Consider the following 26,855-nt stretch of genomic DNA (forward strand, 5'->3'; position numbering starts at 1 on the left):
GACTGGCTAGACACATCCCAACTTTATAATCCTTGACTGAATTATATTTTGAGAGTATATCAGAACTGCTTGAAATCGAGTCTATTTTTCCCCCCTTCCTAACTTGCACTCAAACAAAAATAAGTCCTTAGGAATTTGGCAAGCGCTCGCACATTACGTATCAGCTTTGCGGTGTGAGATTAATGGAAAAGTCACACTCCTGTTGTGAGATCTCCCCCCCATTTCATGTCCTGTGCAATCCCAGCGCTTACTTTGTTCTGTCGAAGCAGTGAAAGCCGCCGAAGAGCAATGCTTTCTGCTGCTTCCAGTTGGCAAATTTCATCCATCTTCATCTTGTACTTCCTCAGCTGCTCCTTGATGATCATCTCCACACACCTGTCCATGGATAGGGAAGAGAGAGGGAGCAAAAGGAGAGATGGAGAAAACAATCAGGGATCATTCATGGGCCCCTCTTTGATGGATGGAAGAACGAGAGGATGAATGGATCAAGTGAACACACGCACGGATAAACGGGCTGACAGAAGAGGCACCAGACTCCCAACAATGCCATTATGAACATGTCAGCGCAAGGAAAGTCACTGGATGGTCACATGCGCTGATGTTGTATATATATTAACAACCAGCCAACCTCCCATTTCCCATCAGATCCACCTTTGTCTCTTCCTCTTCCAACAGAGAGACCATTCAATTTCTACCATCTCTCATAGGAAGCCAGCTGAATCAGAAAAAGGAAATCAGTGCAAGGGGTGGCAAAGAAATTTCAAAAAGAATGTGGTATTTGGCCAGGAGATCAATAGTGAGAGATGGAAAAAAACAAATTCAGGGCCTTATTACTTGTAGAGAAAAGAGAATAGGTAATAGTCAGATGATAGAAATAAAATTCACACTAAAGATCTCTGGAACATTTATTTTTGTAGACCGCTGAGACTAGGCTTCATTAGCAATGCCTATTCTACTTAGCGCAGGGCTTTCCAACCAGTGGTATGGGTACCACCTGTGGTACATTGGCACCTGGCAGGTGGTACGCGACCATCCTAGAAAAGTGGTAGTGGGGGAGGGGAATGAGCTGAACCAGTGGCAGGACTGCACAAGCCTGAGCGAGAGACGGCTGGAGCTGCAGGGCTGAGTGGAAGTGCCAGGATCAGTGCCAGGCTCCAGCTGGATCTTGGCGCTGATCCTGGTGCTTCTGAGCCCAGAAGAAGCGCCAATCAACTGGAATGTTGCAGCATCTCCAGGGTCTTGTGATTCACATTCAGATGCTTGGCAACTGATTCATATTTATGACGGTCAGTGTCCCAGGGTCATATGAAGTGACCAAAGCCTGCTGCAACCACCCAGTGGAGGGGGGGGGAATAAAAACCAAACACCCCCCACCCCACCCCCGCTGCCATTCCTCAACAGAAATGCTCACAACAATGAAAACCTCGGACAGGAGGAAGAGTACCACCGGGCGGGCAGGCAGGTGTCTTGTTCGGCTGTCGCTTGGGGGGCAGTTTTTTCAGTGCCATTGTAACTTTGAACAGTCACTAAGCAAACTGTTGTAAGTCGAGGACTACCTGTACTTCATCCCTTTTTTCCTTTTTTTTTGTCATCAAGTTTTTGACACCTTGCTAGGCGACCGGTGGTACTCGGATGTTGCCATATCCTAAAAGTGGTACAATGGGTGAAAAGGTTGATAAGCCCTGACCTAGAGCGCTGCAGAAGTTTACCCGTCCACACAATTTCTATTCTCCAGGGAAGGGCAGAGAACTCACTGTCCACAGGCAATCTAGGATAACTCACGTGGTTGTTTTGGAGACATCCTTCATGCTAGTGAGAGGATCCAAGTTGTCAGGGCAGCGCAAGAGGCAGGGGGCAAAGACAATGGCCAGGGCGTTGGGTGACATCCGATTGACTTCTTCCACCACAGCTACCCTATGTTTGGGTATGACAAAAAGTTTGTGTTTGTGTGTGTTTAAGCATGCTAGATTACAAGGAGAAAAAAAGATATATTGGCTTATACTATTTACATTGGCAGCATCTTTTGCCAACCCACTAACTTTGGTTTGCCTTCATTATACCACAATATTGTGGTAAGCTTGATTTTAACACAATTTTTCTCTCCCCAAAATAGTTCCTTTTCCCTGAAGGCTATTCTTAGCTTCTTTCACCATACCATCTACTACACAGTGAATAAGATACATTAAACCTATATATCATCTGTATATTGAGTCAGGCTGTTGCTGAACCAAATGCAGAATGTTCTGCTTCCAACTAATAAAGCTATCAAGTGATACCGAAGAATAGCTCTGGATCTTCTAAATGAAGAACAGGTACATTCCTGTATATTCCATCAAGTAAGTCTTTCCTACAAGAAATGCATTAAGGTCTCATCCCAAGGTGATGTGTATGAGAGTGGGAGATTCAAGGTCTTCTAGTCCAACCCTCTGCTCAAGCGGGAGACCCTATAGCATTCCAGACAAGTGGCTGTCCAGTCTCTTTTTAAAAATCTCAAGTGATGAAACACCCACAACTTCTGACGGTAAGATGTTCCACTGGGTTAATTGTTCTCACTGTCAGGAAGTTTCTCCTTAGTCCCAGGTTGCTGCTCTCCTTGATTAGTTTCCATCCATTGTTTCTTGTCCTGCCCTCAGGTGCTTTGGAAAACAAGTTGACCCCCTCCTCAAACACTGGAATACTGCCATCATGTCCCCCCTAGTCCTTCTTTTCTCTAGACTAGCCAAACCCAAATCCTGCAACTGTTCTTCATATGTGTTTGTCTCCAGGCCTTTAATCATCTTAGAGAACATGGTTTTATATCCTGTCCGATTCTGGAAGACTCAAAGAGCCTTGGTGGAGCAGTGGGCTAATGCCTCCTTAAGTAACACCAGCTGCCTGCAATTAGTGCAGGTTCGAGTCCCACCAGGCTCAAGGTTGACTCAGCCTTCCATCCTTCCGAGGTAGGTAAAATGAGGACCCAGATTGTTGGGGGCAATAAGCTGACTTTGTAATAATGCCGCTTGGGGGTGTGTGTGAAAGCCCTAATAAGCAGGCATATACATAGAATGAAGGCTACTGCTAAGCTTGTAAGCCGCCCTGAGTCTTCGGAGAAGGGCGGGATATAAATGGAATTAAAAAAAAAAGTAAGAAGATACTAACATATGAAGATAATAACACAGAAGCAGACAACTAATAACACGGTGGCTATATTATTGGTGTTATGTGGTCAAATTGCTCTCACTAGTTAGCAGATGAGTCACTGTACTTATGATCAAATGAAGACTTCCAAGGTACTCCCCTATAGAAATGCAAGCTATAATTATTTAATAGTGAGGTGACCAGGACACGAGTCAATACAGCCATGGTATTTTCATCTAGGTATTTTGCGACTTCACTGGAAGTTGGGCAGAATAATAATAATAATAATAATAATAATTAATAATAATAATAATAATAATAATAATAATAATAATAATAACAACAACAACCAATAATAATAATAATAATAATAATAATAATAATAATAATAATAATAATAATAATAATAATAATAATAATACAATAATACAACTGGCTTGCCATTTGGAGTAAAGCACCCCCACCCTGGTTTTCACCTGCTTTAGCAGGAGCCATAATTCTAGTATGTAAATCTGAAAAGTCCATTCCTAGAACTTTCTGATGTTCCCTAGAAAGTTTGTTTTCCTGCCAAAATCCACTGATCTGGCTTTTCTGAGTGTGTTTTGGAAAGCAAATTTGTGGTTCACACATATACCTTAGTCCCCAAACTGCATTCATAATGGCATGAGCCGCTATCAGTTCCAGAAATGTAATTTCACAAAACAGATGAACCATCTCTAAAACCGTTGGATTAGTTAGTACAACTGGGAGAAAAATGAGCATTCCAGAAAATACTACTCAAATGTCCCTAGAGCAAACTCCAGGGTTTTACGTGTCTAGATTTTCCCATCGCTTATCTTCATAAATGGGAATAACAGGGATTGAAGGTGGAATGTCCTGCAAGCAAAGATGTTTCGCTAATTGCTAGCCCTTCTTATTTCCCACACTTCAATATTCAGAAATAAGGAAATTCGTCTATTTCTAGGCAGTCTTGGGAAAGGGGATGATGAGTTTGATTATCTTTATTTATTTTAGATTTTCCCCCCCCTCTAAATAACTCGATACAGCGTTGATTTGTTTTAAAAAGGCCTCTTGATTTCAAACAGGCCTTGCTCTGCTTAATACTTTATTGACCTTAGAATCTTAGAGTTTGCGTAAAGTAAATTTCAAACACAACTATGCAGAGACATCTTTTGAATGTTTAAAGTTATTTGGCCAAATGTTCTCTGGCTCTCGTAAATTTTAAATTCACATCCTCTCATAGGCTGCGGTCACTTCCCTGACCACAGGATCAAACTACCAGAAAGACGGTGGTTCTTACTTGACCAGGTGGAAAATTAGCCGTTCCAAGGTGTCATGGTTGGCCTGTGGGAGCTGCTCAAGGACACTGTAAACGGCACAGAGCTGCTCTTGCTTCTCTGGGAGCTCTGTGAGGAATGAGAGTACAAGAAGAATTCAGTTAGACAGCGGCAGCCCTTGACCTGCAAAACACAATGGAGCCCAAAATGTCTGTTGCTAAGAGAGACAGTTGTTAAATGTAAAAAAGACGTCGAGACACTAGAAAGAGTGCAGAGAAGAGCAACAAAAGTGATCAGGGGACTGGAGGCTAAAACATGTAAGAAACGGTTGCTGGAATTGTGTATGTCTAGTTTAATGAAGGACGAGGGGTGACAGGATAGCAGTCTTCCAGTATCCTAGGGGCTGCCCCAAAGAAGAGGGAGTCAAGCTATCCTCCAAAGCACCTGAAAGCAGGACAAGAAGCAATGGATGGAAACTAGTCAAGGAGAGAAGCAACCTAGAACTAAGGAGAAACTTCCTGACAGTTAGAACAATTAACCAGTGGAACAACCTGCCTCCAGAAGTTGTGGATGCTCCAACACTGGAGGTTTTTAAAGAAAAGATTGGACAGCCATTTGTCTGAAATGGTATATGGTTTCCTTCCTGAGCGGTTGGGTTGGCCTACAAGATGACCTCCAAGGTCCCTTCCAACTTTTTTTTATTATTATTATTAAATGAATTTTACCCCATTTTGCAACCTTTCTTGCCACAGTTTTTAAATGAATTACTGTAGTTGTTAAGCTAATAACACAACCGTTAAGTGAATCTGGCTTCCCCACTGACTTTGCTCGTCAGAAGGTTGCCAAAAAACGACCGCATGAGTCTGGGATACTGCAACCGTCATAAATATGAGACAGTTGCCAAGCATCCAAATTTTGATCGTGGGACTACGGGGTTGCGGCAACAGTCATAACTGTGAGAAATGGTTGTAAGTCGCTTTTTTGGTGCCACTGTAAATTTGAATGGTCGCTAAATGAGCTGTTGTAAGTCGAGGACTACCTGTAATATCCGGGGTCTATCTAGTCCAGCCTCCCTATTTCTTACAGAAGTCAATTGGAGCCAGTCTCCCACCATCTGAGAAAAGAATCATCCCATTTTTCTAAGGTGTTTCACTACTTACCCACCGCCCGAAGGAAGTCGTTGTACTGAGCAAAAGTCATAAGAGGATCCGGTAACTCTCTCAGCCATTGCTTGAAGATCCCAGTGATGGTATGGATGGGGTAGTTCTCTAGCTGCACTGAGTTTGGGTCTGAGAAAGAGAGAAGGGGGGAAGAAACAAAGAGGGAAAGATTGAAGCTCCTTGGTCTATGCAAGAGGCGTAGGAATGGCAGCTGGAATGTGGTAACTTTGAGATTCTGAATCAAAGGGCAATACGAAGATTTTTTTCCCCCTAGTGCAGGAATTGGCAAGGTGTGGACCTTCAATTGCTGTTGTAGTCAAATTCAGTCAGGGCCAGAACTGAGCGTGGAACTAGCTTGGCCCCTGTGGTGCATTGTGGATAGTGCTTGAGTGTGAACTGAATGGATTAGCACTCTTCGGCAGCCAAACAACCAGTTTGTACTCACACTGTAGTCTCCTGGCTAATGTAACATCGCCATATGCCAAATAAATAAATAGCCCAGCACCGTAGCTGCTGATATGAAAGATATATTATAGTCTAATATATATTAGTCACTCCTACTCTGGACCTTTCAGGCCTGGTAAGACTGATTTTTCTGCAGCTTAGTTTTTCCCCTCCTGATTTAACTTCTTTAATGGTGGCCATGCTTTGCTGTTGCGTGTGTCCTTTCCTTCTCCTCCGTCTCCCGAGGAGGACAGCCCGCAGGCAGGAATTCTGCCAAGCATTCTGGGGGAAGAAGCACTTCAATCCCTACCTGACTGCAGGGACTGCTTCAACTCCCTCATGCGGTTTGCTGATCCCGACTTCCGATAGATGCCTTCGCTATAGAGTCCATGCATCTCAACATATTCCAGCAGCTTCTCCATGACAATTGGGACTGAATTCTTCTCGCTAGTCAGGGCACTGACACTAACCCCAAAGTGACGTGGCTCTGGGTCTTGGTCACCCTATGACCAGAAGCGGAAGATGAGATTAATGGTTTTGTGACACATACTTTTCATACAAATGAGGAATGCAGAGTTTGCAATTAAAGCTTCAGCTCTCTTGAACGGCAGGTACACAGATAAACCTGGATTATATAATTTCTGATAATAGTAAAAGGAGCCCTGGGCTCAGTGGTTAGAATGCAGTATTGCAGGCTAACTCTGCCCACAGCCTGGAGTTTGATCTTGACAGGACTCAAGGTTGATTTAGCCTTCCATCCTTCAGAGGTCGGTAAAATGAGAATCCAGATTGTTGGGGTGGGGGGCGATATGCTGACTCTGTGAACTGCTCAGAGTACTGTAAAGGACTATGGGGCGGTATATAAGTCTACAGTAGTGGCCAAATTTGTGGAAATGTTTTGGGAAAAGTGTATATTTGAGGTTTGATGGCTAATAACACCACTTTTTTTGGAGTAGTACCATAAAATTATATATGTGATAGAAGAATTAAGAAACTCTGCCTACGTGACAGAAGAAAATCATCTGGGTGTATACAAGACGAAATGGTGCAATGCAATGTGAAGTTGAGTGCAAGGACTGTTCGGCACAGACTGCAGGAATTTGGCCTAAAATGTAGAATTCCATGAAATAAATCACTTTTATATCTCAAACAAAGGTTGAAAAGACTCAACTGGGCTAAAACCCATGTTACCTGTTTGGCAGTGATTGCATAAAATACATAAGGAGAAGAATCGGAGAAGATTTGCATCCTGATTGCATTACATATACCATGAAACACCCAGTCAGTGTTATGATCAAGGGTTGTATGACATCAAAAAGTGTGGGCAGAATTTGTGTGATTAATGGGAATATAAATGGCCAAAAATACATTAAAGAAATACTTGAGCCCAAACTGAAGCCTTCCGCACATGATCTTTTCCAAGACAATGAAGCATTTATATTTCAACAGGATTCAGCTCCATATCATGTTGCTGCTGTGTGCAAAAAGTGGTTTCAATATAATTATATTCCACTGCTGGAATGGCCTGGGAGTAGCCCAGACCTTAACCCAACTGAAAACCTATGGAGCCGACTAAAGAAACTTCTTAGTCAGAAGCGACCCAGCAATAAAACCCAGTTAATAGAAGCAATCACTCAATCTTGGTTTCACATAATAGCAGCTGCAGAACTAAAGGGCTTGGTTCACTCCATGGGAAGACGTTGTAAGGCCGTAATTCATGCTAAAGGTTATCCAACTAAGTATTAACTGACATGGTGATAATTTTTGTATATCTCATTTTTTTCTATGGTGATAATTTTTGTATATCTCATTTTTCCTATGTGTTTCACTTTTCTTCTTTATAACTGCTATTCTAATAGCAAATCCTTCAGAAAAGTTATTGCATTACATTTTTGATTAAAATATCTTTCCATTGATATATAATGTTATGGTACTACTCCAAAAAAAAGTGGTGTTTGTTAGCCATCAAACCTCAAATATACACTTTTCCCGAAAGGTTTCCACAATTTTGGCCACTACTGTAAGTAGTGAGCTATTTCAGGTTAAATGGCCAAAAGTTCATTTCAGAAAGAAAACAAGCAGAAAGGTATTTTTTTTCTTCCAGTTAAGTTTCTATATGTGAATGCTCTTTCCTGAATGGAGGACTATTTATTAATAAGAGGGGATTCTGCTAACTGAAGCAGGCCAGATAGAACTACTTTGTTAAAACCACGCTAAAGCATTTTGCTAATATACAGAACAATGGTTATCTGATAAAAAAATAGCCATCGGCTGAATGGCTTTGAAAAGTAATGGTGGAGAAACAGAATAGTGTTCACTACTAATAGTATCAAATCACTATCTATAATAATGCATCATGTGTAAAAACATTGGCTTCTATGGAAAAGGGGATCCTGGATTCAGTAGCTTTTTACAGTCTTTATCGGTATAGTTCTTCTCGTTCAGCGTTAGATAAATTAATGGTGTGCATATGAAGCTGATAAACGACCATTTAGGATGAGGTATCATCAGTATGCTGGTGATACTCAGTTTTATAACTCCACCCCAGGTTGTCTGAATGATGCTGTGGAGATTCTATCTCATGCTTGGAGACTCTGAGGGGTCTGAATGAGGCACAATAGGCTTCAGGTCCACCTGAGCAAGACTAGCTGTATGTACCTGCCTTTTATCTATTTTTATTGTAAACCGCCTAAAGTCATGTTCTGTAAGTGAGTTTGGCAGCTATATAAATCAATATCAAATCAAATGCTTCAGCAAACAGTATGAAAACTAAGAGATGAACATTCATAATTAAGAAGTAGTATACTTTTGACAGGAAAAGTGGGACTACTTTCTTTAGCCCCTTGCTGAGTGGCTCCCAGGAGACACTTGGTTGGTTGCTTTTGGAAGCAGAATGTTAGTCCAGATGATGGCATGGTCTCAGAGCCTTTACTGAAATCCAGTGGCAGAACTTTAGTTCTGTTGGGGCTGAATTCCAGTCTCTGTTTTTTCTTTGCTTTTGGGCTATGACCTACTTTTTTTGCTTGTGAGGATGTACATCCACTTTGGATTTTGGACAGGCACTTCTTATGGCAGGTCAGCTTACAGACTAGAAGAGGGAAGAGAAAACAGACAAAGAAGGCTTGTTAAAGAGAGCCAGTTTGGTCTAGCGGCTAAGGCACCAGGCTAGAAACCAGCAGACTGTGAGTCCTGCCTTAGGCGTGAAAGTCAGCTGGTGATTTTCAGCCAATCACCAGGAGACCAAGAGTTCTAATCCCACTTTAGGCATGAAAGCTGGCCAGTCACCTCTCAGCTCACACTATTGTTATAGTATGAAAAATGGGAGGAGGAAGGAGTATGAGCTATGTTCACCACTTTGAGTGATTTATAAATAAAATTGGGATTAAAAAAAACTTAAATTAAACTAATTAAAAAAATCAGTTTTTTGTTCCCCAAAAAAGTCTCCTTCCACATTGGTTTTTGTGGAGACAAAGCTTTAATCAAATGGTGTTTGCAACATGGAAGAAAAATGCTAATTTCTCTGAGAGATAAAGGACAAGGAAAATAAAACACACCACCTATTTCTCATCGAGATAAAGATGATAAGGAATTTTTAAATGAAAGAGCAAGCCCAGAGAAAGCAAAACTGACTTTTCTGCATACAACCATTGTGGTGCAGATCAACTTTCTGTACTCTGGGCCTTCCAGGTACACTGGGAATTCTAGGAGTTGCATAATTAGGAGGAGGGCCCCACACTGGGGAAACCTGAGGAATAAGAATGCTTCCATTTTTGGAAGGTGGTAAATGAGAGCCCTCTTTCCTAGTCCAGTTCAGAAGAAGAGTTTCTATTACTAGCAACGACAGTTTTATCTCCCTAATCCCAACCCACAATACTATGCCACTGTAAATGAACAGGCTCATTACAATGAGAAAAACCCAGAGCTGCTTAAAGCAACCCCAGGTCTTCTAAGCTCACACTTACTGCTGCAAAGGCAAGCCTTTTCCATGGGCCAAATGTAGGAACAGCACTGCTCGCAAGACTGTAAGATGTTCACTTGGTAATTCACAAAAACATGGCCATTGAGTTCCACAATCTGTAAACAGTCACACAAATATTTGAATCCACCTCATTTAATTGTTAAACTTGTATTTTTAATTATGTCTTTTATTGAAAAGGGAATCAAAGGACTATAAAGAAAAAAAACCCTGATCTTGCAAACAGATCTTGCTTTTGAGGACCCAGATTGTTGGGGGCAATTAATCTGACTTTGAAATAATGCCACTTGGGGTGTGTGTGAAAGCCCTAATAAGCAGGCATATACATAGAATGAAGGCTACTGCTAAGCTTGTAAGCCGCCCTGAGTCTTCGGAGAAGGGTGGGATATAAATGGAATTAAAATAAAATAAATAAAAAATACTGCTTACTCATTATTCTCTATCCCAACTGTTGAAAAACATATTCCAGTCTGTCAGGCATTCTAGAATGGTGGGTTTTTCCCCAGGCGTAACTCTGGGGCAGAGGTGTGATTTTATCTTTAGGACCTACTAGGACTTCCTATCCAGTTCCTTACAAACACATTTCCTCATAGTTCTTGCATTTTCTGGTGGTTCCTCTGCATATACATAATTTCCCCTTTTTTTGCATTTCGAATGTTACTTCCTCCCATTATGTCAGACTTGCTTTCCCCCAAAAGTAGCTCATGCCACACCAGGAGATGCCACAACATAAAAACTGAACATACCATAATAATTTCCATCTTAATTCTCCTCTTCCTCAACTGTAAGGTTTTTTTTTCTTTTAAATCAGGGGCCTTCAAACTTGGCAACTTTAAAATCTGTGGACTTCAACTCCCAGAATTCCATTCCATGCTGGTGGGGATAATTCTGAGAATTAAAGTCCACAAGTCCTAAAGTTGCCACATTTGGAAACCCTTGGGATAAGGGACAGTTCTTATGACGGGCGGCACCAAAACCCACACCTAATTCAAGGGCTAATTATAATGCTGAAAATCATAAAGGACTCACCACATGTTCCTGTTTCCGCTTTTTTTTTTGAGCTTTGCTTTGCTGTTGGGAGAGTAAGAAGAAAAGAATTCTTTTTCACGTCCTTTCTCTTCTAGCTGAGCTTTCCATTAGAGCTGATCTCTAATGAAGAAAGGCCAGTTCTTGGCATTCAGCAGTAAAAAAAATAATGCTTGGCTTCTGGGAAGCAAGACGAATATTCCCACTTCTATGCCAGACTGCAGCATTCGCCCCTTTTATATTTTGGAACTGAATGAGTGATTCAGAGAGAATATGCTGAGCAGTTAGACAGCAGACAGAATAACAAGGAGGGGCGGTGTATGGTGAACATCTGTATGTGTTGAATATTTAACATCTCTTATCAAATGCCTATCTTCACAAAAACAATAGCTGAAGGGCAGCATAACAGAGTCTGGCTCCTGCACGGCTTTCTGATTTGTCGTTTTCTCTTATAAAATATTTCTGCGGCTGGGGATATTAATTCTACATGTATTTCCTACCCATTAGATCAGGAAGGCCCGTTGGCACCCCAGGTGTCCATTTGCAGGGAGGAGGAATAAGAGATGAGACATGTCATAACGCAAACCCACAACGTACACACTGTATCAGAACACAAGCATATAAGGGTGGGCTTCGTATCATGATGATGAAGTACAGACATTTCACTTCATCACAGGTAGCTCAGGTGAACTGTATCTGGAGCACTTAAACTACTCCTTGATCTTTTATTTCTCATATTTTTCTAATAACAGACTCCACTTTTTCCCCCCCAGAAAAGGAGAGACTCGAGCAACCTTGGGGCCCAGGGCTGGCAATTCACCTCTCTGATCAGCCTGTGGGGGGCTTGGCAAGTGATGCGGTGATGTCGCCAGAAAGAATCTAACTGAAAAATAATTTGGGGGACCGAGAAGGATTACTTTAAGGATAGCAATGGCAGCCTTTCCAATTTTACACTTCCATTCTTCATTTTACTGCACATCAGCAGTAAAGCTGAAAATTGCAGTGCCCTAAAAACCATCACCTTATTCTCAGGTTCCAGCTGCAAATTTCAGTCTGTTTTCAGTGGGGTTTAAGCGTGGAAATGGGAGCATTTCACCCCACAGATACCTTATGTAACTTTAAAAACTGGTTACTTTACCAATGAATTTCAGCAAGATAAAATTTATATCTAGTGGTTTCAGATTTGATGTAACTGGCTAAAGGAGCTCCTTCCAGCTGCTTAAAGCTTTAGAAACTGACAGGCTTAACATAATACAGATAAAAATTAAACAGGGACAAAAGCAAAATCAAAAAAGAAAACCAAGTGATTATGTTCCCCAGACATAAGTTATAAATAGGGATACAAAATTCTCTATAATGTTTTTCCAAGATTAGCAACTTCCAAATGTTTTGACTTCAACTCAGTTCCATTGGGAAGATTCTAGCCAGTGCGGCCTTTTCTGCTTTTATATACAGTATTTAAGTTTTTCATATTAATAATATTTAATTTGCCTTGGTGGAGCAGTGGGCTAATGCCTCCTTAAGTAACACCAGCTGCCTGCAATTAGTGCAGGCTCGCATCCCACCAGGCTCAAGGTTGACTCAGCCTTCCATCCTTCCCAGGTAGGTAAAATGAGGACCCAGATTGTTGGGGGCAATTAAGCTGACTTTGTAATAATGCCGCTTGGGGTGTGTGTGAAAGCCCCTAATAAGCAGGCATATACATAGAATGAAGGCTACTGCTAAGCTTGTAAGCCGCCCTGAGTCTTCGGAGAAGGGCGGGATATAAATGGAATTAAAATAAATAAATAAATAAAAATAATTTGTATTTTGTTTTTAAGTTTATTCTGCACCACCCAGAGTTACTTGATTGTGAGATGGAATGCGATATAAATATGACAAATAAGTAAACAATCAAACTCCCAGGATTCTCATGCTGGGTGTGGCATTCTGGGATTCGGAGTTCACACGTCTGGATATTGCCAAAGTTGGAAAATAACATTCTATCTAGATTAAAGTGAACTGAGGTGACCTAGCTGGGGTAGAAATAATAATGAAGAAATAATAATATACGCGACTCCCTTTTCAAGTGATTCTAGAAGAAAACCGCCCATGTCAAAAAAAAAATCACTCATGAAACAAAAAACTAAAAAAACTAAAAAAAAAATTAAGATCTCAAATAGGTTCCAAGGAAATAAATGCGAGACCTTGTGTTGTTCTGGCTCTTCTTTTCTTGCATAACTGCGGGCAAACTCATCCAGAAGAGACTGGAAAAGATTCAAGACCAGCTTCACGTCCTTCTCCTCTTTCTGTTTTGCCATGTTGACCACGAGGAGCTGGTAGTTTTCCATCAGGTCTCTGTAGCCAACGTGGATCTGCCCATTCTGTGGAAAGGTGGTGTAGATAAGGAGGGATGTCGAACAGGGATGCATCAGCACGGCGGGGATCAGGATGTTTCCTCATCTGTGTTCCATGCAGCTCAACCATAAGCACAGCCTGTGTCTACCACATTCAGACATTTTTCCAAAAGTTCTGGAATTTTCAGCCTCGTAACTTTCGAAACTTAGCCTCATTCAAGCTTCTTCAGTACTCTTTTAAGTTAGGCAGTAAATTCAGGAAAGTAATGTATAATTAAACTATGGAACTTAGGATGATATATTTTAAGAGGTTAAACAGTTTTAAAGGAGGATCAAATGAATTTATTAAAAAGCAGGAGGAGGTTCATAACAGTAACTCTGGGATATTAAACAAAACCTCCCTGTTCAGAGGCAATCTATCTCTGATATGTCAGATTTATGGTAGCAACAGCAAAAGATTGTTACCCTTTATTCTTTGCTTCTGGGATTTCATTGATCTAGTGGGTTATTGCATTGCATTAAATTTAGATCTGATCCATCAGGGCTGCCTTAATAAATTTTGTGATCTAAAATGTTGGGGAACTATTAAAGAAGTGAGTGTCTTATTAATCAATTTAGCAACTTAGAAAGCTAGTGCGATATAAAGAAAAGTTGTACTAGGATAGGGGGTCTTCAAACTTGGCCCTTTTATGACTTGTGGACTTCAACTCCCAGAATTCCTCAGCCTGGCACCCTGGCTGAGGAATTCTGGGAGTTGAAGTCCACAAGTCATAAAAGGGCCAAGTCTGAAGACCCCTGTACTAGGAGGAAGGTATTGTGCAAGGATGGGGAAATCCAGTATTCATATATATATACTGGGCTCACTGGGCTACTTCTTATTTTTTCAGCTCAACCTAATTCATAGTTGTTTCATAGGAAAATTGGAGGAAAAGATGCTATATACATTTACCTGAAACTTTTGGAGGAAAAATGGAATATAGTTACAATGAATAACATTGTTATGGTTATAACTGAAAAAAATGGAATTTCAGTGAAGATTTAATATAATGCTTATTTCCTACGTACTAACCGAAAACTTTACAAGCTGAAGGCTTAGCTACTGAATACATTATCATTGCTAACGCAGGTTCCAGTTAATATTTAAAAAGTCCTCCATGTACCAATGAAGTTGTTCTACTGTTTCCCCAGCTGTCAATGACTTCTGCAAACATTTAATAGGCAACTTTCTTTTTAAACTGTTCTCTTTCATTTAAACCAGTGGTGCTCCATTTTGACATACAAGCTACTTACAGGGGCAGAATACATAGTTTTGATATTCCCACGGAACTTCTCAGTGGCTTCAAAAAACAAGCATTCAATGGCTGACTTCTGAGAGTGAAGGTCATTTATCTGGAAAAAAGGAGTAACAATAAATGAAAGGGGAAAAATATATTGTGATCTTCCCTTTAAAAAAAGCTCACTTCACACGACCCTGGGACACTGTGACTGTCATAAAAATGAATCAGTTGTCAAGCATCTGAATGTAAATCACAAGACCCTGGAGATGCTGCAACATTCCAGCTGATCGGCGCTTCTTCTGGGCTCAGCAGAAGCGCCAGGATCAGCGCCGAACTCCAGCTGGAGCCTGGCGCTGATCCTGGCGCTTCCGCTGAGCTCTGACAGCCTTGCAGCTCCAGCCGTCTCTTGCTCAGGCTTGCCACCAGTTCAGCTCATTCCCCAGCCCCGCTACCACTTTTTAGGATGGTCGCGTACCGCCTGGCAAGTGCCAATGTACCACAGGTGGTACCCGTACCACTGGTTGAAAAGCCCTGCTCTAATCTACTCATCAGATGAGGGCTAGTTGTGGATCCCCCCCTCTTCAAGAGACACATGGTGCTTGGATCAGCCCCAGTCTACGGAATACTCCCCCCTAAGATGAATGGAAGGTCCCTGAAAGATCCCTGGAAGGTCCCATAAACTAGCTAAAGTAGTATTGGTTCAGTAAATATCAGGCTCTTAGGCAGTTTACGTTATTGGGCCCTTGTGTGGTTTTTAATTGCTTAATGGAGTTTTAAATATTTATATCCTGTTATTTTTTTTTATTTATTTATAATTTTGTTGATTCTATCCAGAATCCTTGGTAATTTGTGCAGACTGTAAATACTGCAAATGAAGAGAATGTTTGAGGAATCCCTGGGTTAGACAAAGTATTTCTGAGTTAGAATATAACTTACCAGGAAACTTACACATTCCATGTATTATCATTGCCAAAATGGGTGCTTGACTTGGTTTTCACACCCAACTGCCGTCTCTCACCTTGTTCAGAAGGAATTCGTCCAGATATTTCAGCTCACTAGCATTTGCAATCTCCCTTAGAAACGGTGCCTTCCATTTCTCTGGCGCCCTTTTGGCTTTGCTGATTTTAATGGTACGGTTCCTCTTAGCTTTGCCAAATTCTTTTGTCTGGCGTTCCTCCAACTGGGGGTGATTAGGAGGCCCAGAGGGAGCTGGAAATGGGGGGGGGGGAACAATGCAAGATTAAGAGCTTTCCTTCCTTTTTTCCCCCCCACAACCAACATGCTCAGCTGGTTTCAGATAACAGTTTCTGATTCTCATCTGCATCAGAGCTGAGGAATCTTTTAAATTTGGGGATATCATAAATAGGGTAACATAATCCATTTTTTTTCTCCTACTCCCCATTCCTCCCATCTCTCTACATCAAAATCCTGCTCTGCTAATGTCACAGAAGTTAGAAAAAACGTTCAATTTGTACATTGGAGAGCTTGGGAGGGTGTTGTTTGTAGCTCGTTGTAAGAGGCTTGGGGATTGTGGTTTCCCACTCTGATTTGTGCAAATAGCTCTTCCAAGGCATTAGAGAACAAGGTGCTCTTCCGGCAATGGCTTGACAAGAATAGAAGTTTGGCATCAAACTATTCAGCAGGTATCCAAATTTACCTTCAGTTGCCTTCTGTGTCACTGTCAGCTCCATTGGCAACACGCAGGAGAAGAGTGGAATACTCTCACTAGTATCCTCAAATGCTTCAGAATACTCTTTGAGGTTCTTCTTGTCTGTTCTTTTTGCCAAGAGTCTTCGCAATGGACTCTTGAAGGTAGATCTGACAAGAATAGAAAACAGCTGAAGATGTAGACATACATAAATAAGAGCAGGCTGGGATTTGAGCTAAGAAAAAAAGAATTGCTCCTTCTATGAGGCTGCTGGGTTGGGTGTCTCAGAACAAACTTTGCTCTAAAGTAGCCCAAGGAACAATGCAAGCTGAAATTCTGTATCTGCAGCTAAGAAGAAGGTAACTTATGGCCTGCAAAAAGTAGTGAACCGTGTTAATAATAATAATAATAATAATAATAATAATAATAATAATAATAATAACAACAACAACAACAACAACAATAATAATAATAATAATAATAATATAAGAAGAAGAAGAAGTTGGAAGGGACCTTGGAGGTCATCTAGTCCAACCCCCTGCTCAGGCAGGAAACCCTATACCATTTCAGACAAATGGCTGTCCAGTCTCTTCTTAAAAACTTCCAGTGTTGGAGCATTCACAGCTTCTGGAGGCAGGTTGTTCCACTGATTAATTGTTCTAACTGTCTGGAAGTTTCTCCTTAGTTCTAGGTTGCTTCTCTCCTTGACTAGTTTCCATCCGTTGCTTCTTGTCCTGCCTTCAGGTGCTTTGGAGAATAGCTTGACTCCCTCTTCTTTGTGGCAGCCCCTGAGATATTGGAACACTGCTATCATGTCACCCCTCACCCTTCTCTTCATTAAACTACACATACCCAATTCCAGCAGCCGTTCCTTATATGTTTTAGTCTCCAGACCTCTAATCATCTTTGTTGCTCTTCTCTGTACCCTTTCTAGAGTCTTGACATCTTTTTTACATCATGGTGACCAAAACTGGATGCAGTATTCCAGGTATGGCCTTACCAAGGCATTGGCTGAATTCTCTGTGCCCTTCCCCAGTTTCCAAAACCTTATCTAATTAACCTAGAAATTTTTTTGCCCCCGTCACTCCCTGACACCCACAGTTGTCCATAGGGCAAACATACTTGGCATCCATCTGTTGGCTGGGTCCTGAAGGAAGCCCCACTGGACTTAAGGTTGCAGGTAGCTCCTCAGCTTTCTTTGGTATGGTTTTTTTCTGGGTGTTTCCATCACCTTCTACTGTGTCCAGGGATGGCTGCAGACGTGAAGAAAAATATGAAAGCCTGCCTTAGACCATGTTCCTTTATTACATTAATTAAAATAAATGTCCTTCTGCTCAAAAATGTTTCAAGTGTGCACTCCAATCTCCCACCTGTAGATTTTCCTCTTAAAAATGGACCATTTAAGAAAGCTTCTTAATCAAAAAGTTCCTTTTTTTTCTTATTAGTAACAATCCCCCTTAGTCTAAGCCAAAAAAAAAAGACCTTCCAATTTAATCCAGTGCATCTGTTATCACTGCGTGCAAGCACTGGACTGTAAACTGTGATAGCAAAATCAATGTCAGTTTCCTTAGCAAACTAAGCATGTGTTGGTTAGATTAAGATTTTGCTGGTGTTGTTATTTTTTGCTCAAATTACAGTACTCTGAGGTTTTTAGTCTCTTGCACAATGCTCCTAGCTACCAGCTGTAGTTACAAGGACTGCAAAATGAACAGATCTAGTTCAAGCGGCGGTACCTGGCTTGTGGAAGTGGAAAGAGTGACCTTGGGGATGTCGTCCAAGGAAGAAGAAACTGTTTTTTTCTTCCTGAGAGGGGAAAAAAGATATTTCAAAGTGAAACCATTTCAAAGTGAAACCACTTGTGCTTTAAAAGGATCCTGTGAGAGGCCAATAACCTTGGAGCTGTTGTGGACAAACTTTGACAGCTCAGTCATTCAAACCGAAACAATTTCAAGAAAGAATTTAAAGGCAGGCAATGCAAACTGATGAAAATTGTCCTTTTCAAAGGAAGTCAAGACCCCTTTGCAGTAATAGCACTTAGCAACAGCACTTAAGACTTATATACCGCTTCACAGTGCTTTGCAGCCCTCTCTAAGCAGTTTACAGAGTCAGCCTATTGCCCTCCCCAACAATCTGGCTCCTCATTTTACCAACCTCGGAAGGATGAAAGGTTGAGTCAACCATGAGCCGGTGAGACTCGAACTGCCAAACTGCAGGCAGCCGGCAGGCAGCAGAAGTAGCCTGCAATACTGCATTCTAATCGCTGCACCACTGTAATTTTCTTTTTAATTCTGGATGGTGGATGATTTATTCCCCTCGCTTGCTTGCTCTCACATCAGCACCAAGGAACTTCTGGATTGAAGAATTAGCCAGTGACATCATTGTTGTCCAGGAGACTCACAGTTGAGGGTTCGTTTCATGTCCCTGTTAAGTTGCCCACTAATGTGGTGCCCCTTTTGGTCACCCGCTTTCAAACTTCTGGGTCAGGCAAGGATGTCCACCCTAAGGTTTATTATATAGCAATAGCAATAGCACTTAGACTTATATACCGCTTCATAGTGTTTTACAGCCCTCTTTAAGCGGTTTACAGAGTCAGCCTATTGCCCCCAACAATCTGGGTCCTCATTTTACCGACCTCGGAAGGATGGAAGGCTGAGTCAACCTTGAGCCTGGTGAGACTCACAACTATTGAACTGCTGGCAGTCTGCAAAATTAGCCTATTCCTAACCACTGCGCCACCACGGCTCTTAAATATTATCTGGGTGAAACCCAAAGGTATCTTTTTTGGGGGGGACAACCATGACCTGGATGACTGAGAATCTCCATAAAAAACAACATCCAGATTAGCAAGGACACAATTTTAATTTAATTTTAATTTTTTTAATTTTAATTCCATTTATATCCCGCCCTTCTCCGAAGAAGACTCAGGGCGGCTTACAAGCTTAGCAGTAGCCTTCATTCTATGTATATGCCTGCTTATTAGGGCTTTCACACACCCCCAAGCGGCATTATTACAAAGTCAGCTTAATTGCCCCCAACAATCTGGGTCCTCATTTTACCTACCTCGGAAGGATGGAAGGCTGAGTCAACCTTGAGCCTGGTGGGATGCGAACCTGCACTAATTGCAGGCAGCTGGTGTTACTTAAGGAGGCATTAGCCCACTGCTCCACCAAGGCTCTTCACAAGCCTCCTACCGGTGTTTTTTATAACTATTTCTAACCCACTACCTTTTTTCTTGCTCCAAGCGCTTGCCTTCTGCCTCCTGGATCTCCTTCGGTTACTGCATGTAAATATGGACGGTAAAGGTAAAGGTAAAGGTTCCCCCGCACATGCGTGCTAGTCGTTTCTGACTCTAGGGGCCGGTGCTCATCTCCGTTTCAAAGCCGAAGAGCCAGCGCTTGTCCGAGGACGTCTCCGTGGTCATGTGGCCGGCATGACTAGACACCAAAGGCGCACGGAACGCTGTTACCTTCCCATCGTAGTGGTCCCTATTTTTCTACTTGCATTTTTACGTGCTTTCGAACTGCTAGGTTGGCAGAAGCTGGGACGAGTAACAGGCGCTCACTCTGTTACGTGGCACTCGAGATTCGACCCGCCAAACTGCCGACCTTCTGATTGACAAGCTCAGCGTCCTAACCCACTGAGCCACCGCGTCCCTTTTAAATATGGACGGCCATATTTTAAAACAATCCAGTCAAAATGAAGAAACCGCAACAGCTTCAACAGTGGAAATATAAAAGCCAATTAGAGTTACTGAAGAACAGCGGGTGAGCGTTGAAGACTGAGGAGCCAGGTGTCTATGGAGATTCTCAGTCATCCAGGCCGTGGTTGTCCCAAAGGTGCTTTTCAAGAGGCAAGGGAAAGGAAAAAAAAAGAGACAAAAAACAAGAAAGTCCAGTTGCCTCTTAAGGAGCCAGGTTTCAGTAGCTTATGCAACCTTCTCCAAGTTGGCAGGTGAGTATTATGGTTGGGAAACGATGGGAGAAAGAGGCATTGCTAGACGTGCAGTGCACTACAGGCTATAAGAAGAAGGTCTAAGGCAGGGTTTCCTTGACAATATCAAGCTGTGTTGACTTCCACTTGAATTCTGGGAGACCACATGTCTTAACGCTGCCAAGGTTGGGAAAGAATAATCTAAGGCAGGGGTGGGGAACTTTGGTCCTTTTAGGACTTGTGGACTTCTGCTCTCAGAATTCCTGAGCCAGCCATGCTGAGCTCAGGAATTCTAGGAATTGAAGTCCAGAAGTCATCAAAGGGCCAAGGTTCCCCACCCCTCACGTAAAGCAACAGGAAGGAGTAATTTGGTTCTTCCACTGTTTTACTTAGGCAGTATAAAGGGCTGCCGCTCTAACAGAGTAGAAGGATATATTTCTTGGCTAAGCACCCTACCCTGAAAAAGACAAGAAATGCTCCAGTAATATTTGACTGTATTACCTGAGTAATGCTGATTAATGCCTAATGCCTTCAGTTAGGTTTGCAGGAGAGGAATCGTTTCAGCCTGTTCTGAACATTTTAGTTGTATCGAGATACTGCAGTGAGAGTTACCTGCTGAAGACGATAGCAAATAGCACTACCGCTTTAAAAGTTATTTGGGCATTGGTCTCCCTGGGACAACTGCGATAAACAAGCGTCCTTTGCACATTAGTCCATTCTCACATGCCTTAGCTTGCTCTGCCAATCACCTGAGATGATGATGGTAGAGGCAGCTAACTACAGTAAGTGCTTTTTTTTTGCATTCTGCTCAAGTTTACTCTTAGTACAAAATGCACTACAGTTGTGGAGCCATCTAAAGGGCACGCGTTCCCCACCTTCACTCTGTGTTTTAGAAAAGAAAAATAAAACAACAAAACTGCAAGTATTTAGATTTGTATAATTTCAGCAGTTTGATTATCATCTCTAACTTTCCTAAGAAAGATATTTTGGGTATAAGTCACTCTGAAGATCCTTCTCAGCCAAAAAGCAGAATGGGAACAGACTCCCAATCACGTATGAAAAACTTCCCTTCCCTTTTATTCATCATTCTTTCTCTTTTGTTCTGCATGGTCTCATTTAGATTGATCTTCCATGGGCAAAGGGAAATGTTTCTTTTTAAAACGGAAGGACTGCACGATGTAAGCCTTAGCGATTGCATGATGAAGCACAGCCTTAGGAAAAAAGTGGTTTTGCAGGGAGCCTAATTCAAATTAGTACAGGTAGTCCTCAACTTATGATCACAACCGAGCCCAAAATTAATGCTGAGGAACATGACAGCTGTGACGTGAATTTTGCCCCCTTTCACGACCTTTTTGCCACAGTTGTCAAGTGAATCGCTGCAGCTGTTACAATTAGTACAGGATTTAAGGTAAAGGTAAAGGTTCCCCCGCACATGCGTGCTAGTCGTTTCCGACTCTAGCGGCCGGTGCTCATCTCCGTTTGAAAGCCGAAGAGCCAGCGCTTGTCCGAGGACGTCTCCGTGGTCATGTGGCCGGCATGACTAGAGGCCAAAGGCACACAGAACGCTGTTACCTTCCCACCGGAGTGGTTCCTATTTTTCTACTTGCATTTTTACGTGCTTTCGAACTGCTAGGTTGGCAGAAGCTGGGATGAGTAACAGGCGCTCACTCTGTTACGCGGCACTCGGGATTCGACTCGCCAAACTGCCGACCTTCTGACTGACAAGCTCAGCGTCCTAACCCACTGAGCCACCGTGTCCCCTAGTACAGGATTTACCTGTAGTAAAAAATCTACCCTTCCCAATTTTTATTTCTCATTCTTTTTCAAGATTACAGATCCAATGCCAGTCTTACTTTAACTGTGCAGATGAAGACCCAGCGGGGCCACTCTTCTCTTCCAAGGACTGGCTGACCGTACTGTTCTGCCTGCTGACCAGCTGCCTCTTTCCTTGCCAGCGCTCCCGCTTATCTCGCAGTTTGCTTGGGTCATCCTGGTACCGTTGAATTTGGAAGGAGGGGGGACTGCCTAAGTCCTTCACAGCCTGTGGCTTCCTTTTGTCAGCACGGCTCCGGAAGCTTCGGTTAGCCATCAGGTTGTTTGGCCAAGCCAGATCCAGTTCCGTGGGCCTCTCAGAGTAAGTGAAGCTTTGGCTGGTCCGGATCTTGGGATTTTCCAGTCTTTCCTGTACGTTTGCATCCTCTTTTGGCACCCTAATTTCCAGTTTCAGTCCTGGGGTTGAATTGGGAACTGTTGTATCGCCATCCAAAGGAAAAGGATGACTGTTAGGACCTGGTGCTCCCCCTTCCTCAACACGTTTGGGGAGTATTTCTGAGGAGGAAACTGCATCTTCTCCTATAGGTTGCTCAAGCTTTCGAGCCTCTCCTTCCTCTTCCCTCTTGCGAGGGGGGCCATCTTCCCTAGCAGGCGCTTCAGGGGCCCCCTCAAGTGCTAAAACGACTTGCTTATTTTGCAGCTTGTTGTGCTCCAATCCCCTCTGCCGGCGGTACTCCCGTTTTTTCCGGCTGTTCTTTTGAGACAGAAGAGGAGACTGGTGTTCTGCTTGGGCATTTTTAGGTCCCTCGTCTTCTGCGGATAGCCCAGATGTTTTATCCAGCTGGACCTCAAGTTCAACAGTCGTCTGGTCTGAGAGGGGTTCCTTTGGCTGGAGCAACTCATTATCTTGCGTCAAAAGTTCCTGTTTTATTTCCTCTTGCTTTTTCTCTGCAATCATTTGATGAAACCTAAGGGTTTAAAGGGGGAGGGGGGAGAGAGAGAAAATAAGCAATTTACCAAGAAAAGGTTTTTGCGTGTTTGTGTATATACCTTTGAGTCAGTCTTCACTCCTGGACTAGTCCCTGAAGTTTTCTCGGCAAAATATTTGGAAGTGGTTTGCCATGGCCTCCTTCCTAGGGCTGAGATAGAGTGACTGGTCCAAGGTCACCCAGCTGGCTTCATACCTAAACTGGGACTACAATCTCCTAGAGTTCCCAGATTGGTGCTTTAAGCACTAGACCAAATTGGCTCTCTTAAGAATAAAAGCTGCGGAGTCAAAAAAGAAATGCCAAACTGGATACTTAGCACCCCTTTATTATGATCACTGCCCCCTAAACCCACGTAGGATGAGAAGGCAAAAGGCAAAATCTGCACTTTGGCTCTACTGACATGGAATGGGACAACTTACCATGGCCAAATTGCCGCAGCCAACTCACTGCCAATTGGCCAAGGCCAGCTTGTCACGACCAGCTTGCCACAGCCAACTCACCCGGGGACAACTCTCCAAGGCCAACTTGCTGCAGGGCAATTCGACAATTTTATTGAATTATTTCAAATAATTTAAAAATCCGATCGATTCTATTTCACCATTTCTTCAATTTCATGTAACTTTTCATGTAACTTAACTCACTTGTCCCGCAGTGAGTTGGCCGTAGCGAAGTATCCTAGACCAGAGGTAGGCAACCTTGGCTCTTTTATGACTCATGGACTTCAACTCCCAGAATTCCTGAGCCAGAGTTGAAGTCCATGAGTCATAAAAAAAGCCAAGGTTGCCTACCCCTGTCCTAGACCCTTCTGAAGCTCTGATTTGGTTCTTCTGAAAATGAAATGTTGCACCCGATGGACCTCTGCTTCAATCTAACTGGATTCTTCCTATCTTAGCACTTTAGGCTCAAGAGAGATGGGTACAACCCATGCGTCGCTCACCTCTTGCGCTGCAGATACCCTCGTACCAGAGCCTGAAGGCGAGAAACCCTCTTCTTCTGCTGCTGATATGATTTCCTCTCTCGGTATCCACGCCACACCGATTGGAGATAAATAGCAGCGTTTTCTTTCTCCCGGGCCCTCCGGACGACACAGTAAGAACGCCAGTATGCCTGCAATCGATACGTACAGAGGAGGAACAGACCTTCACGGGAAGGAAAAAGGGTCTCACGGAAATGAAGGGAGATGGCGACAACCCCCAGGGCCTGTACCTGCAAGGTAATCGCTGCTTGTCGAGTCTGGAGGAAGCGTCTCCTCTCCAGCACCATTCGCAGCCAGCTCTGGAGGACAATGATCTTCCGGATGACTTCTTTGTGTAGGGTGTCCTGGAGCACCTGCCGGGTGGCTTCCTTCATGAATACCTGGAGGGCAGGAATGAGTCCTCTGATGGTTCAAGGTTTTGAAACTAGCAAGAGCAAGAGCACTTAGACTAATATACCGCTTCACAGTGCTTTACAGCCGGCTCTAAGCGGTTTACAGAGTCAGCCTATTGCTCTCAACGATCTGGCTCCTTATTTTACCAACCTCGGAAGGATGGAAGGCTGAGTCAACCTTGAGCTGGTTGGGATCGAAGGAACTGAACTCCTGGTAGTGAGAGCAGAGTTAGCCTACAATACTGCATTCTAACCACTGCACCTGTCAATGCTGCTAACATCGAATGTTATTGCTTGGCAAGAGATGAAGAAGTAGCTATTTCATATGTTAAACTTGTGTATTGCTTTAAGACTAGTGTATTGCTTTAGTTTAAAGTGGGAGGAGGGAAGAGTAGGAATACACTTTCAAGGCCATATGTTTCTCTAAAGAAGATAAGGCTTCGGGGGCTTCTAACGGAAGGGAAACTGATTCTTTAAATTAATTGGAGAATATGATTAATGACAAAATTAGAAAGGTGGAGAATTGTGTTTTAATATATTGTGCAAGGGGCGGAGATTTCAGATTCCAGCTTCCTTCGAGCAAGCATTTGCCGGTGTATTAGGCTAATAAAGGACTTCTAAGGTAAACAATGCCTCAGAGTCACTTGAAAAGTCCATACGTCACTTGACAGCACCACCACAGGGCCATAAACTAGCCCCTCATATTGACTGCAACCAGATATTTAAAGAAAAAAAATAGGACCAGGGAGTTCTAGTCCAGGGGTTCCCAACCTCCGGTCCGTGGACCAGTACCGGTCTGTGGCATGCCAGCAACCGGTCCGCAGAAACAAGTAAAGCCCCATCCGTGAGATGCAGGCAGCACACAAAACCATGCACCCTCCGGTCCACAAAAAAAAAAACCCCTCTCCACAGAACCGGTCCCTGGTGCCCAAAAGGTTGGGGACCTCTGTTCTAGTCAATAAGAGGAAGGCACAGACATTGAGTTATTACTGATAAGAGGACAGATTTCTGATCCAAGGCACATTAAAGTTTGATACAGGAAAGGTGTAGAAAAAAAGAAGCAAAAAAAGTTATTTAGTTTAATTACAGTTAAGACCTTAAAACAGATTTGGGCATTTTAGGGCCCCCGGGCCACATGGAGCCCTTTGGCTGTCCCTGTCCAACCTTTATGGATTGCTTTTATTTTGAAGGTGACTGCTATTTTTCCCCCCGTTTATGTATGGGAACTGTAGCCAAGAAATTAAAAGATGCTTGCTCCTGGGGAGGAAAGCCATGGCAAATCTAGACAGCACACTAAAAAGCAGAGACATCACCCTGCCAACAAAAGTGCGTATAATCAAGGCTATGGTCTTCCCAGTTGCAATGTATGGCTGTGAAAGTTGGACCATAAGAAAGGCTGAGCGGCAAAGAATTGAGGCCTTTGAGCTATGGTGCTGGAGAAGACTCCTGCGAGTCCCTTGGACTGCAAGATGATCAAACCGGTCAGTCCTAGAGGAGATCAATCCTGACTGCTCTTTAGAAGGCCAGATCCTGAAGTTGAAATACTTTGGCCACCTAATGAGAAGGAAGGACTCACTGGAGGAGAGCCTAATGCTGGGAAAGGTTGAGGGCAAGAGAAGAAGGGGACGACAGAGAATGAGGTGGCTGGATGGAGTCACTGAAGCAGTAGGTGTGAGCTTAAATGGACTCCAGAAGATGGTAGAGGACAGGAAGGCCTGGAGGAATGTTGCCCATGGGGTTGCGATGGGTCGGACACGACTTCACAGCTAACAACAACAACAATGTGCATATTTGCATGCCTAAGTACTTTCACAGCCCTACTGATTGAGCCCTCCACAACAGTTCTAGTTTCTCATGTGGCCCCTTGGGAAAATTAATTGCCCACCCCTGTCTTAAAAGGTGGTTTCATGGAAAGATACTATAAATAAAAGTACTTGACATTTATTTATTGCACTAAATTTATCTAATCTTGGGAGATACTATACAGCTAGGGAATGGTTACATCTAACTCTTCCTTCATTATGGACCAAAACAATTTACAGAATTCTATTCCATTGCCTACTCAGATGCTGGCAAAATCCAAAACATACTGGTTTTCCCAACACAATTATGTCCTCCTTTGAAAATTCAGGAGGAAGGAATGACAAATGATCCCAAAGAGAATAGGACACATAAAGAATGGACTGGTCAATATAAAGAAGGAAAGTTCAGATATTTCAATTTGGCCTCATTCCAAAAGGCCATGTTGAATGTATTTTATTTTTTGGTTGTTAATCCAAACATACCTTAGTCTTTCCTATTTGATAGCTGTTAGTGTCCATATTCAGCTTGTTTAGCAGAGCATTAATTTCTTCCTTGGAGGCTTTGACATTTTTGGGCAGCAACACTTGAAATTGATCAATGAAATCCTAGGAAGGTAATGCATAAACAAAAGTACATTTAGCCAAGAACTCATTATTTTACAATGAATTTGAATGTTTTCCTTCCTTCCTTTATTATTTTTATAAATAACTCAAGACAGCAAATAGCAATAT

General features: G+C 42.7%; 1 protein-coding gene across 4 annotated transcripts in view; it reads right to left on the reverse strand.

Moving 5' to 3' along the window:
• MYO9B (myosin IXB) overlaps positions 1-26,855 on the reverse strand; it is an 83,010-nt gene that overhangs the window by 4,873 nt on the left and 51,282 nt on the right. For 3 of the 4 annotated variants that reach the window (XM_083373742.1, XM_083373741.1, XM_083373744.1), the window contains exons 20-36: positions 26,607-26,729; positions 23,891-24,309; positions 22,045-22,932; positions 17,995-18,064; positions 17,384-17,514; positions 16,271-16,431; positions 15,632-15,822; positions 14,627-14,725; positions 13,187-13,363; positions 11,004-11,045; positions 9,961-10,072; positions 9,013-9,086; positions 6,309-6,501; positions 5,555-5,683; positions 4,418-4,523; positions 1,783-1,914; positions 252-375 (exon numbers count right to left, since the gene is read on the reverse strand). In XM_083373742.1, coding sequence (XP_083229868.1) covers positions 252-375; positions 1,783-1,914; positions 4,418-4,523; positions 5,555-5,683; positions 6,309-6,501; positions 9,013-9,086; positions 9,961-10,072; positions 11,004-11,045; positions 13,187-13,363; positions 14,627-14,725; positions 15,632-15,822; positions 16,271-16,431; positions 17,384-17,514; positions 17,995-18,064; positions 22,045-22,932; positions 23,891-24,309; positions 26,607-26,729 — 3,171 coding nt within the window. The remainder of the gene's footprint in view (positions 1-251; positions 376-1,782; positions 1,915-4,417; positions 4,524-5,554; positions 5,684-6,308; positions 6,502-9,012; positions 9,087-9,960; positions 10,073-11,003; positions 11,046-13,186; positions 13,364-14,626; positions 14,726-15,631; positions 15,823-16,270; positions 16,432-17,383; positions 17,515-17,994; positions 18,065-22,044; positions 22,933-23,890; positions 24,310-26,606; positions 26,730-26,855) is intronic. The other variant, XM_083373743.1, reaches the window with a different exon arrangement.

The sequence above is a fragment of the Vipera ursinii genome (genome assembly GCF_947247035.1).
Source record: "Vipera ursinii genome assembly, chromosome: 1".
Lineage (NCBI taxonomy): Eukaryota > Metazoa > Chordata > Lepidosauria > Squamata > Viperidae > Vipera > Vipera ursinii.